Source organism: Mytilus galloprovincialis, chromosome 3 (genome assembly GCF_965363235.1).
Source record: "Mytilus galloprovincialis chromosome 3, xbMytGall1.hap1.1, whole genome shotgun sequence".
Taxonomy (NCBI): domain Eukaryota; kingdom Metazoa; phylum Mollusca; class Bivalvia; order Mytilida; family Mytilidae; genus Mytilus; species Mytilus galloprovincialis.
The window spans coordinates 26,379,617-26,393,556 of NC_134840.1; the positions used below are offsets into that span (position 1 = coordinate 26,379,617).

At 32.9% G+C, this 13,940-nt stretch overlaps 1 protein-coding gene across 1 annotated transcript in view; it reads left to right on the plus strand.

Annotated features, from left to right (window-relative positions):
- Nucleotides 1-8,686, plus strand: part of LOC143067553 (rab3 GTPase-activating protein non-catalytic subunit-like) — a 49,103-nt gene extending 40,417 nt beyond the window's left edge. Inside the window, exons 30-34 of the mRNA XM_076240894.1 lie at nt 1,318-1,530; nt 2,129-2,218; nt 4,656-4,880; nt 6,534-6,692; nt 7,361-8,686. Of these exons, the coding sequence (XP_076097009.1) occupies nt 1,318-1,530; nt 2,129-2,218; nt 4,656-4,880; nt 6,534-6,692; nt 7,361-7,507 (834 nt within the window). The 3' untranslated portion in view covers nt 7,508-8,686. The remainder of the gene's footprint in view (nt 1-1,317; nt 1,531-2,128; nt 2,219-4,655; nt 4,881-6,533; nt 6,693-7,360) is intronic.
- The last annotated feature ends 5,254 nt before the right edge of the window (nt 8,687-13,940 follow it).

A 13,940-nucleotide genomic window follows, 5' to 3' on the forward strand; every position in this document is an offset into this window, starting at 1 on the left:
AGTCAACAGTAGTATACCGCTGTTTAAAATTCATAAATCCATGGACAAAATACAAAATCGGGATAACAAACTAAAACTGAGGGAAACGCATTAAATATAGGAGAACAACGACACAACATTAAAATGTAACACACACAGAAACGGACTAAGCATTAGACAAAATCCTATGAGAATAACAAATATAACATTAAAACCAAATACATGAATTTTGGGATAGATAAGTACTGTGACACTTCTTATAGTCATGTGAATTCACACTCAAAAATAAGAGAAAACAAACAACACAACAGACACACAACGTTAAAATGTAACACACATAGAAATGAACTATAATATAACAATGGCCATATTCCTGACTTGGTACAGGACATTTTTAAAGGAAAAAATGGTGGGCTGAACCTGGTTTTGTGGCATGCCAAACCTCCCTCTTTTATGGCATCCATGTTCTATGTACACATTAATTCTTGTTCCTACAATATTTGGTTACATATTGAATCCTTTTTGTGTCATAATGTCTTGATAAACAAATAGTATGTTTTATACTGCAACTAGTTGTGTCTATTTCCTAAATATTGTAACATAGCTATAGTTTGTGTAATGTCAATTTCATCATGGAAGACTTTTTCGACAATCAGGGGTTCATTAAGGGATGAAAATAAGATTGACATTTGTGTTATGATTTAAAAAGCTATCAATTGATTTATTTAAATTGCGGTATAAAAACAATGTTAGGTCAATGTCACAAAAATATAAACTTTTTTGTACTCGGAGCAAAACTGGGGAAGGGCTCAGTAGAACCTAGCTCTTCCCCAGTCTCTCAGCCTCAAACAAAAAAAAATATATTTTTCTTTCATTGACGTAATATTGTATATTTATCAAATTATTCACATGTCATTATTAGTTACCTGAAAATATATCACAGTGCAGATGAGCAGATTAAAACATTATTGTCACAATATGAATATTTATGTAACCAGAACAGCACTTTCATTTATTATTTAGAATTTCTTCAAACTTAATGTCTTTTCTTATACATGTAATATAACCTTTGATGAGTTGTCTTTATTTTTAAATTAAAATTTATATTTGACCTACCAAGGAGAACATTGTAATATCTTTTGTGGAGGCCTATATAGTGTGCCTTTACCCTAGTGGTTTATTTGTTTTTATTTTGTTGTGTTGTGCCATATAATGGACGTGTACTTGTAAATTTAAAAGTTGGAAAATTACAAATCAATTGAAAAGTACATAAAATTAATGTTTGAATCAATAAAAAATAATAATTTTACTAAAGAATATCCATCATCTTCGTTGTAGGCAAACTGTGAGGCCAATGAAGTTCCTGTGTTTAACATTGAACCACTTTGGCAGGACATAAGGGGTCCTACATCTCTTGTAGAGCTAGCAGTTGAGCAGAAGACAACAAATTATGGTCTGATACATCACCATTATCATCTGTCTTTGATCATGTTAGCAGTTTTGACCTTCAATGTTAAATCTGTCAAAGTTATTTCTCTTTTTGACACAAAGGTAATTTAAAAGATATTGTAATTCAAAACTGTATATCTCCAGATAAGTGATTTCTCTGTGTTTATTTTATTGGATCCCAATAAATAATTGATAGTAATATCATTTATTATTCCTAACCTAAACAAAGGGTATAAAACAGTAAAAGTCCCCATATAAAGCTGCAAGAAAAAAGTGCCAGCTGCACAGAAATATTCAAACCAGTATCCATAAAGTATTAAATTAAATATTTTCTGTGATTTTTAAAGGTCTCTGTTGTGTAATTTTGAAATGTAATTTGGTGATTTTGTAATCTCAAAGGGTTTACCAAATGCTAAAAGTATTATGGAGGACTTAAATACTTCTGTTTAAATGTTATAAGGAGTGATTTTTTTCCAGTCCTGTATAAATTATAAGTAAGGTAGGGTGGAAAAATGTTAAATTGATCTTGCAATTGAATACAACTAGAAGATATGTGTTTTTGGTTCCCAACTTATTATCAATGTACATAAAAATTATTGCTTTAAATAAGTGTTTCTTATATTTATTTATATATTTCATAAATAGTTAAAATTATATAAAAAAAGAGATTTAAAAAAAATGAATTTTGTGGTGATTTCAGGGTAGAAATAGTTTCTTCAAGGCATTTGATCAGCATCCATTACTGCCATCTCAGAATGTTGACTCTGCTATAACTAATAACAGAAAACAGGTAATTATAACAGTAGCTTATTGAGTGAATGAACCTTTGTCCAGTGAAAGAACGGAAGAACTCATTTAAGGCAACACTGCTTTGTTGATGTTTCATCTTTGCAGTTAGGCCAATTAAAATTAATTGATAGATTTTCATCCCTGCCCGCCCCTCTGAAATCTTCCCGCCCCGATTTTTTTTATTTTTGAAAAAATTACGATTTCCGGATTTTGTTCATTTCCGTTACCGGTAACCGTCGATATTTCGTTTCGTGTAAAACTTCCTGTTTTAAATTTCGGTTTTCGTATTGCTTAAAATATTCTAACTGGATGATTAAGTCGATATATTCTGCTGATCTATGATGACAACATCATTTACCGAGAATAAATTAAAAGATTGATTATGAGAAGGGCGTGAAATATTCGCTGTGTCCAAGAACGCAAATCGCCGTACACTATGTCACAAATGACAAATGTTTGCGAGTAAAACACCTTGGATTTATTTTATTTATACAATGACTTTGTGTCAAGAAATTTGGACTGTGAAGGAAACCCAAAAGCGTCAGAATCGTGAAACACATTTGACTGGAATAAAGAAATTGACACAAGCATGAACTTTTTAGATTAATGACCGTATATTGAGTTCAAAAAATCGACAAACATACGCATTTTTAATTTATTAATTTACAGCAAGCTCTTAGAAATAAATTTATCCATGCCTTTCGTTTTTTTGTAAAAAAAAACAACCCAGCAAACATCCTCTGTCCCAATACCCACGATAGAGTCATTAAACAACTATGTTCTACATTGTAATTATATTTGCATCTTGCATATTAAGGACCAACCCTATTATTTCAACACTGTTTGAGTTTTCATTTTATTCTGTACTTATCGTACTCGTGTTGCATACCAATGGATTTGCTTCATTTTATTCGGACAACAAAACATAGCTTAGAAAGCAAAATATATTTCATGTAGGTAGTCCAACTGAAGAGAGCATTTCCTCACATTTCTGCTGTTTACTATAAAATAGGTTTCTAAAGCGGCAATTACATGTAGAACAGTGGTGGCCAATCAGAGATATATACTTGAATACGAATTAGAAAAAGCGGCACCAGCATATGGAGTAAATGTGTCTCAATATTGATACGTTACTCTAGAGCTAGCTCAAAGTACATGTACGCTGATTTTGTTGAACGAGGAATACTGCTTTCTCAAAAGTTGCTAAGACAGGGCTATGAATCATCAAATTAAGGTCATCACTCAAGTATGGTTGCCATCATGAGCTGATTGGCCATTATGACAAAAGTGTGTCAGAAATTATATCTCAGTGATATTCTTCCTCAGTCGTAACAACCTTCCATCATTACCGAACAGAACAAACAAATAACATGACAGGTGCCGTATACGGTACAGGAAATGCGTACCTTTCCGGAGCACCTGATTTCATTCCTGGTTTTTTGTGGAGTTTGTGTTGTTTCCTACTTATTATTTGTAACTGTTGGTGCAAATGTTTTTTTGTTTTATGAGTCTTTGGTTACTCCTTGTTTTTGATTGTTATTGTCTTATACACGATACCTAATGATGTATTTACATGATATAATCTTATTATTACACTTGCATATATGATCGAATAACACGTGAAAAGAAGGTTTCATATGAAATAAAATTTAAAAAATAAAATCCTCCCACCCGCCCCATTTTTTTCAAAAATTTGGATGAAAATCTACTAATTAATTTTAGTTGGCCTTATAGAAAGTACTTCAATAATGAATATAAAACTTCACATCTTTGACTAAAATCCATTTGGTTTTTTAGTGTAAACTAAATAGGCATTGTTAACTAATAAAAATGTACTTTAAAGGAACATATTTGAATGTCATGAATATATCTTCAAAGTAATGTAAGTAAATATCATAAAAACATAGCATGTAAATGAGTTGTCAAAACAACTACAAACAAAAAGGCAAAAAACATAGCATGTAAATGAGTTTGTCAAAACAACTACAAACAAAAAGGCAAAAAACATAGCATGTAAATGAGTTGTCAAAACAACTACAAACAAAAAGGCAAAAAACATAGCATGTAAATGAGTTGTCAAAACAACTACAAACAAAAAGGCAAAAAACATAGCATGTAAATGAGTTGTCAAAACAACTACAAACAAAAAGGCACTCAAGGCATCTACAACACTATGAAAGGAAGTGTAAACAGTAAAAAATAAATATTAAACTGCAACCATATCTTATATCTTAAAATATGATAAGAAGTATGGTTTTAACTGTGATCCTACTAACAAATGTGGTTAAAAAAAGGTTTCCCTGAACCCAAGAAATCTATGAAAATTGGTATCCAATGAATAATAATGAATTCACAGTAAGTATTGTAAGGCGATAGGGTAAATGGCAAGACACATGCTTTTATATAAAATTAAAAATAAATGTTGCTATCTATTGCAGTTTCTGTCCAAGATAATTACGTGTAGTGTGCATTCTGGTGAAAGAGAGGATATAGAAAAATCACAACAGTTCCAAGGATCAGAATCAGTTCGGTTTAAACCAGTGCGTAACTGGTGTAAACTGGTTCTTGAACTTGCCAAGGACTTTGGTCTAGATTTGGACTTTTTTAAAAGACATCATGTGGTTGAATTGTATTCTTGTGGACATGATAAATTGGCAGAGGAGGTATGGTATTTCAACTAAGTTCATATTGTTTTTTCAGTTATCAAATTATTTTATGTTTATCGTATAATATAAACAAAATGAGGATTTTAAATTTGATGTATACCTTTTTGTGCTTCTTCGTTACATTTGTTGTTTTTATAGTGATTTAGATGATAATACGATGTTGACTGCTGTACCCCTATTTTTTTACCTTTTTACCTATTGTGTCTATTTGTTTTGTTCACGCATCGATGACAATATAATGGAATTTGATGTGACTGTCATACAAGTGAGAGGTTTATCTAGCTATAAAACCAGGTTCTACATAAGAAAATACCTGTACCAAGTCCGGAATATGACAGTTGTTATCCATTCGTTTGATGTGTTTGAGCTTTTGATTTTGCCATGTGATTATGACTTATATCTAGAAATTTACTATGAGGGTCGGTTGAAAACAAAACTTTACAACAAAAGAGATGATTTCAGCTACAAAATTGTGTAATTTTCATTTTTAAACCAAGAGTTCCAAATGGTAAAGTTGAAATCATCACTTTGTATATTTTACGGATGCCATCACAAGTTGTTTGACCGTTATGGAATATCCGTTTCACATATGATATCGGATATGTTCCTAATGTCGTAACTACAATCACGTTCCCTCATGAATGTGACCTACCGAATTAGACTATTTACCCCTATTTGTGACATTTTTGCCTATTGTTTTTGTTTGTTTTGTTCACACATTGTAGTCAATATAATGAAATTTGATACGACTGTCATACAAGTGAGAGGTTTAGCTAGCTTTAAAACCAGGTTCAATCCACCATTTTCTACATTTGGAAATGCCTGTACCAAGTCAGGAACATGACAGCTCTTGTCCATTCGTTTTTGATGCGTTTTGTTATTTGATTTTGCCATGTTATTATAGACTTTCCGAATTGATTTTCCTCTTGAGTTCAGTATTTTTGTTATTTTACTTTTTAGTATCCATATCAAATGTTTACACATTTTGGTTTGTGAGGTGTCCATCCTTTTACTAGCTGGTACCAAGCTTTTCAATTATAGGAAAACATCAATCATTTACTTTTTCCTCAGGGTAAATCCTATATTTGGCTGACCTGTTGGTGATCTTCTGCCGTTGTCTGCCCTATGGTCGGGTTGTTGTCTCTTTGGCACATTCCCCATTTTCATTTTCAATTTAAAAAAAATAAAGAATGTTGAAGGGTTAAACATGTTCGAAGGCACCCCCTTAACCTTGGACAGAGGTGTAATGAGTTGAAAATATGTGGAAGGGGGGGGGGGGGGGGGAAACAGTTTAAATTTTAAGGATACATAAAGCAGCAGAGAATAATGTAGTGCTCTGCTGTAGCCTGAAATAAAATTGAAAAAAAATGACTGTAAAGATTAAATGTCTATGTAAGTTGGATATATTTTTTAAATGCATGTGCACCAACTGCACCATGTTATTTTTATCTTCAATTCATGGGGGAAGGAACACAAATTCGGTGAAACTCTGTTATCTTCTGTATATTTCTGCAACTGGAAAGCTTTTAAGGTATTTCAAGAAAATTTGGAAAGTAATAGTTTACAATAAGTGATGTTCAAGTACTATATTGTTGTGTAAAAATTTCTCTATCTTTTATATGAATATATAGTTACTATGTATATTCATAGGTATTAGGGACTGTTAATGATCGAGAGTCCATGGGAGCTGAGTTACTTCCTGTAGCAGGTTGTAGAGTTGCTTATCAGGTTCTAGTCAAGGACAAATCATGGGGAGCAGGACTTCTGACTAATGTCTCACCAACACTATCATCATGGTTAAGAGAACTGGTGAGAATTTATGTAGAATTTTAAAATGAAAAATATTAACAGGTGTTATGAGAGAAAGATTTTTTGTATTGATTAAGTGATATATTTTTTTGCTCTTAACATGTTGATTAATTTAAGGTCCCAATACAGAAATAGAAAATGGAAATGTGGAATGTTTCAAAGAGACAACCTCACCAAAGACAGCCTATGGTCACCCATGGGTCTGCAATGTAGCTAGGAAAACCTGCATCCAGAGCCAGGCTTCATTTGGCTTCCTAAACAATACTGAATGCTTGTTCAGCAAAAAACAAATGGAAGGCACACTTATTAACTCTAAAATATACAATTGAATCAAAATTAAATAAAACACACAAGACTTTATATTACAAAGTGTAGAGGTTCTTGCTATTAATAAAAGATTTAGGCAGTTCTATAAGTATGAAATAAAATTGAGAAAGGAAATGGTGAATATGTCAAAGCGACAACCACCCGACCATAGAGCAAACAACAGCCGAAGGCAACCAATGGGTCTTCAATGTAGCGAGGATTCCGTATTTGAAAAAATGACATACATCCTACAAGTTGTTATAAAAAATGGTTTGGATATTAAAAACAAAAAATATTATTCTACAAAGACTTCCAAATACATATAGATAATTTTGTAATTAATCTTTTTTGTTTTTTTACAGAAAACTGACCATTTGGTACAACAAGAAGTAGATGTTCAGGACATAGCTAATCTGTTACAACACGTAGCTAACTGTTTACCTGAAGGTTTTAATGACTATGAACTGGCTATATCACTAGTAGATCTTGTCCAGTCCATGAAAGGATGATGGGACCTCAACCCCATGATAAACTTATTGTTAAAGATGTTTTTGAGGCATAAGAGACTTTAAATAGTGCATGGCTTTCGTTAAAATGTTGTTAATTTTGTTAAACTGTAAGTGTGTCAATTAGTCATACTTTTCAGTGGTTGATAGCTTTCTTCGTAAGAATTATAAAGTATGACAGTGAATAGATGTTTTAAAAAAAGAAATATTTAAAATCCATCTTGATGTTTACTCTAAAGATAAATTTGATTAAAAAAAAATGTAATGGCAGTTGAGTCAAAAAGATTCAATTGTTATTATACCCCACGCAACGAAGTTGCGGAGGGTATAATGTTTTTGACCCGTCCGTCCGTCCGTCAGTCCGTCAGTCCTGTTTCTTGTCATCGCAACTCCTCTCAAACCACACAACAGAATTTCACGAAACCTTTTCAGATAATAAGGACATACTATGTAGTTGTGCATATCGACGGGAAATTGCGATTCAATTTTTTTTCTAGGAGTTACGCCCCTTTGAACTTATTTACTTTAATGTACTACTGCAACAGTTTGTCATCGCAACTCCTCTCAAACCACACAACAGAATTTCACGAAACCTTTTCAGATAATAAGGACATACTATGTAGTTGTGCATATCGACGGGAAATTGCGATTCAATTTTTTTCCTAGGAGTTACGCCCCTTTGAACTTATTTACTTTAATGTACTACTGCAACAGTTTGTCATCGCAACTCCTCTCAAACCACACAACAGAATTTCACGAAACCTTTTCAGATAATAAGGACATACTATGTAGTTGTGCATATCGACGGGAAATTGCGATTCAATTTTTTTTCTAGGAGTTACGCCCCTTTGAACTTATTTACTTTCATGTACTACTGCAATAGTTTGTCATCGCAACTCCTCTCAAACCACACAACAGAATTTCATGAAACTTTGTAGATAATAAGGACATACTATGTATATTGACAGGAAATTATTATTCAATATTTTTTCTTATACAATTTTTTTTTCTTATACTTATTTAATTTCTCCAATGACAATGTGGGGAAGTGGGGTATGTGAGCGTGCTCACTAAGGTTCTTTAATTGTTAATTTTTTTAAGTTGTTATATTAAGCTGACTCAGTTATTAATTTATAAGTGGTCATTGTGCAATCAGTCTTGTCATTAAATATTTATAAACCATGTTATGACATTACTTTTTACTCCCTGCTTGTGTTATCAGAGGTTTTGAATTTTTGTCATGCAGTTATTCAGTCAGTCTGATCTTTACCCGAGAAAGAATTTGCAATAGTGTTTCTCATACCAGAATTGTGTTATTTTGACGACTTCTTATTAAAGTGGTTAAAATCAGTTGAATATTATGACCTCTATTTTATAGTGTGTCAAGAAGTTAATCGTCCGATCTTAGTTTCAATTTAAATAAAAATGAAAAAAAAACAGCACAACAACTGTAGATGGTGAAACTGTGTCAGCCACATATTCAGCTTTGACAGTCCTTTTTTGTCTACTTTAGTCCAAAAAGCGAAACATAGCATTCCTACATGCTGTCGGAATCTGGGGCGTCATCGTCGACGTCCACAAATATTCATTCTGTGGTTAAAGTTTTTGAAATTTTAATAACTTTATTAGATTAATTTGGATTTCTACCAAACTTGGCCAGAAGCTTGTTTATGATCATTAGATAGTATCACAAAGTAAATTTTGTAAAAAGAAAAGTCCAGTTTTTCTGTATTTTACTTGTAAATGGACTTAGTTTTTCTGCCAGGATACAATACATTCACTCTGTGGTTAAAGTTTTAAAAAATTTTGATAACCTTTTTATACTATCCTGGATTTGTAGCAAACTTGGACTGAAGCTTGTTTATGATCAAAAGCTAGTATCTAGAAGAAAATGTTGTTAAAATTTTGTACCTGTTTATCTGTAATTTACTTATAAATGGACTTAGTTTTTCTTCCAGTTAATATTACATACAGTCTGCAGGTTTTTAAACATTTATTAGATTCATAAACTATCCTAGATTTTTACCAAACTTGGACAGAAGCTTCTTACAATCAAAAGATACTATCGAGAGGAATATTTTTATTGATTTTTTCCCCTCTTTTTAGCTCACCTGGAATGAAGGGCCAAGTGAGTTTTCTCATCACTTGGCATCTGTTGCCTGTCGTCGTTGTCCGGCGTCGTCTGTTAACTTTTACAAAAATCTTCTCCTCTGAAACTACTGGGCTAAATTCAATCAAACTTGACCACAATCATCATTGGGGTTTGTAATTTTGAAATTGTGTCCGATGACCCGGCCAGCCAACCAAGATGGCTGCAATGGCTAAAAATAGAACAATGGGGTAAAATGTAACTCTGAAACCAAAGCATTTAGAGCAAATTTGACACGGTGTTAAATTGTTTATCAGTAATCGATCTATCACCTGAAATTTTCCGACAAATCAGACAACCTGGGTTGCTGCCCCTGAATTAGTAATTTTAAGGAAAATTTGCAGTTTTTTGTTATAATGTTCAGCAAAGTAAGATCTACAAATAAGTCAGCATGACCAAAATGGTCAGTTGACCCCTTGAGGAGTTATTGCCCTTTATATTCAATTTTTAATAATTTTTAGCTCTTTCTCATCACTTGGCATCCGTCGTCTGTAAACTTTTACAAAAATCTTCTCCTCTAAAACTACTCTTTAACCAAACTTTAACCAAACTTGGCCACAATCATGCTTGGGGTATCTAATTTAAAAAATGGGTCTGATGACCTGGCCATCAAACCAAGATGGCCGCCATGGCTAAAAATAGACCACAGGAGTAAAATGTATATTTTGGCTTATATCTTTGAAATTAAAACATTTAGAGCAAATCTGACGGGGTTAAATTGTTGATCAGGTCAAGATCTATCTGCCCTGAAATTTTCAGACGAATCGGACAACCTGTTGTTGGGTTGCTGTCCCTGAATTGGTAATTTTAAGGAAATTTTACAGTTTTGGGTTATTATCTTGAATACTATTATAGATAGAGATAAACTGTAAACAGCAATAATGTTTAGCAAAATAAGACCTACAAATAAGTCAAACATGACTAAAATTGTCAGTCAACCCCTTAAGGAGTTCTTGCCCTTTATAGTTAATTTTAACAACTTTATCGTCATTTTTTGTAACTTGTACAAAAATCTTCTTCTCTGAAACTATTGGGACAAATTTAAACTAACTTGGCCACAAACATAATTGTGATATATAGTTTAAAGATGTGTCCGATGACCCCACCTGCCAAACAAAATGGCCGACATGGCTAAAATTAGAATATAGTGGAAAAATGCAGTTTTTGCTTTATGTCTTTGAAACTAAGACATTTAGGGCAAATTTGTCCAGATTTAAATGTCCATCAGAGTAAGATCTATCCCCTCACAAATTTTCAGATGAATCCTACAACCCATTGTTGGGTTGCTGCCCTAAAATTGGTAAATTTAAGGAAATTTTGCAGTTTTTGGTTATTATCTTGAATACTATTATAGATAGAGATAAACTGTAAACAGCAATAACGTTCAGCAAAATAAGATCTACAAATAAGTCAACACGACCAGAATTGTCAGAGAACCCCTTAAGGAGTTATTGTCCTTTATAGTCAATATTGAACAACTTTTCGTCATTTTTGTAACTTGTAAAAAAATGTTCTTTTCTAAAACTATGGGCCAAATTGAACAAAACTTGGCCACAATCATTTCTATGGTATCTATTTTAAAAAAGTGTCTAATGACCCCGCCTACCAACCAAGATGTCAGCCATCAGTAAATAAGTTAACAGGTGAGCAACACAGGCTCTTGAGAGCCTCTAGTTCTAAAATTTCAGTAATCTTTTAAAAAAATCTTCTCCTCTGAAACTACTTGGCGACAATCATCATTGGGGTATCTTGTTTAAAAAATGTCACCGGTGACCCGGCCAACCAGTCAAGATGGCCGCCATGGCTAAAAATAGAACATAGGGGTTAATGTAGATTTTGGCTTATTTCTCCGAAACCAAAGCATTTAGAGCAAATCTGACAGAAGTAAAATTGCTAATCAGGTCAAGATCTATCTGCCCTGAAATTTTAATATGAATCAGACAACCTGTTGTTAGGTTGCTGCCACTGAATTGGTAATTTTAAGGAAATTTTTGTGTTTTTGGTTATTATCTTGAATATTATAATAGATAGAGATAAACTGTAAACAGCAATAATGTTCAGCAAAGTAAGCTCTACAAATAAGTCAAACATGACCAAAATTGTCAGTTGATCCCTTAAGGAGTTATTGCCCTTGATAGTCAATTTTTAACAATTTTCATAAATATTTGTAATCTTTTACAAAAATCTTCTCTAAAACTACTAGGACAAATTTAACCAAACTTGTCCGCAATCATCAATAGGGTATCTTGTTTAAAAATTGTATCTGATGACCCTGCTTGTGAACCAAGATGTCCAACAAGGCTAAAAATAGAACATATGGGGTAAAATGTATATTTTGCTTATATCTCTGAAACCAAAGCATTTAAAGCAAATTTGAAAATTTATTAGATCAGGTCAATATTTTCAGACTATTCAGGCAACCTGTTGTTAGGTATTGCCCCTGAATTGGTAATTTAAAAAATAAATTGCAGCTTTTGGTTATTATCTTGAATATTATTATAGATAGAGATAAACTGTAAACAGCAATGATGTACAGCAAAGTATTTCCTAAAAATAAGTCAAGTGACCAAAATGGTTAATTGACCCCTTTAGGAGTTATTGCCCTTTATAATAATTTTTTAACAATTTTCATAAATTTTGTAAATGTTTACAAAATATTTTCCGCTGTCACTACTGAGCCAAGTTCATTATAGATAGAGATAATTGTAATCAGAAAGAATGTTCAGTAAAGTAAGATCTACAAACACATCACCATCACTAAAGCACAATTTTGTCATGAATCCATCTGTGCCCTTTGTTTAATATGCACATAGACCAAGGTGAGCGACACAGGCTCTTTAGAGCCTCTAGTTTGTTGAGCCTGCGATGAACAGCAAAAGTAGGTGAGACACTAAGTTCCACAGAACCCTTACAAATTTTTTTATGATAAAACACTTAATCAACATTGACGGTAGTATTACTATAAAAACACTTAATTAAGTCACAAATTCAATAGCATAAAGATGAGTGACACCTTTTTGCTTATCAGAGCATTTAACAAGCTGCCACAGATACAGCATGTGGGGTGATGCATCCATTGCAGAATGTGCTTATCCAGTTGATGCAACTTTATTAGTCTCGTCTTCGTCGATTATTTATTAACATCAATAAATCACTGTCCCATTATTACGTGTCTGATGTGGTATGTAGGGGTTAAAAAAGTGGAGTCTAAGAAAAAGAAAGGACAAAAATGGGAAGTGGAAATTATAATGAAAATCAGGACTTGAGAATAAGCATGACGTGTCACACATTTCAATTAGATCGATACGTTAGTCACATTCCAAGGCCAATATCCTATATCTCCACACAAGTTTTTGGAAATTCTACTTTCAGTTTCGTTTTCTACTGTGTGGAATTTGTTAATCGGCAAAATGGTTGTAATGAATTGATATGTAAGAAAACCCGTGGAACGGAGGCGGATTTAGGGGGGGGGGGGGGGGGGTCAACCCCCCCTTTTTGGGGAAAAAAATTGGTTGCTTATATAGGGAACCACTGAAGCGTGACTCGAGCGGGCCCCTCTTAGGTCAGTCAGTGGGCCCCCACTTATGAAAAATTTCTGGATCCGCCACTTAAGGTGGGGTGGTACCCAACACTTTCATTAAAATTTATTTGGCTCGTTTAATCATACCATAAAATTTTGACAAAGTATTTACTTTGACCCTTTAACTAAAATATAAAAATTTTGTACCAACCAATTTATCAGAAAAAATACACTGGTTATATAGCAGTTTGACAAACACCAATTTTGATCATTGAGAAGCTTAATATTCCCTTTACAACACTTCGTAATTAAAACTTTTAGTTGATTTTACAGAGTTATCTCCCTGTAGTGTTAGGTACCACCTCGATTTCTCTGTTTAAAAATAAATCTAAAAGTTGTTTATCATTGCAATAAAAGACTTCAGTTCGTTCGAATCGGTAAACGTTACATCATTTATATGAAACGTAAATTACAAATAATTGTTTTTGATGCTTAAGCATTTAATAGATTCAATTTTATTTTACGGTGAAAATTTTCACTGGGACTTTGACAGTCCAAAAAGGGTCCACTTAGTTTGTAAATAAAAACATATTCTTGTTCATATTTTACATCCTTTATACACCTATGTATCTAATGCTTATAGGAATAAACATTATTACTATTGACAGTCCAAAGTAGTACCAACATTTTGTGTGACAAATCAGTTTATCTATTCGCAGTTTTACACCGTGCTTCTAATGGGTTCAGAATAACCAGACGAAAATTTC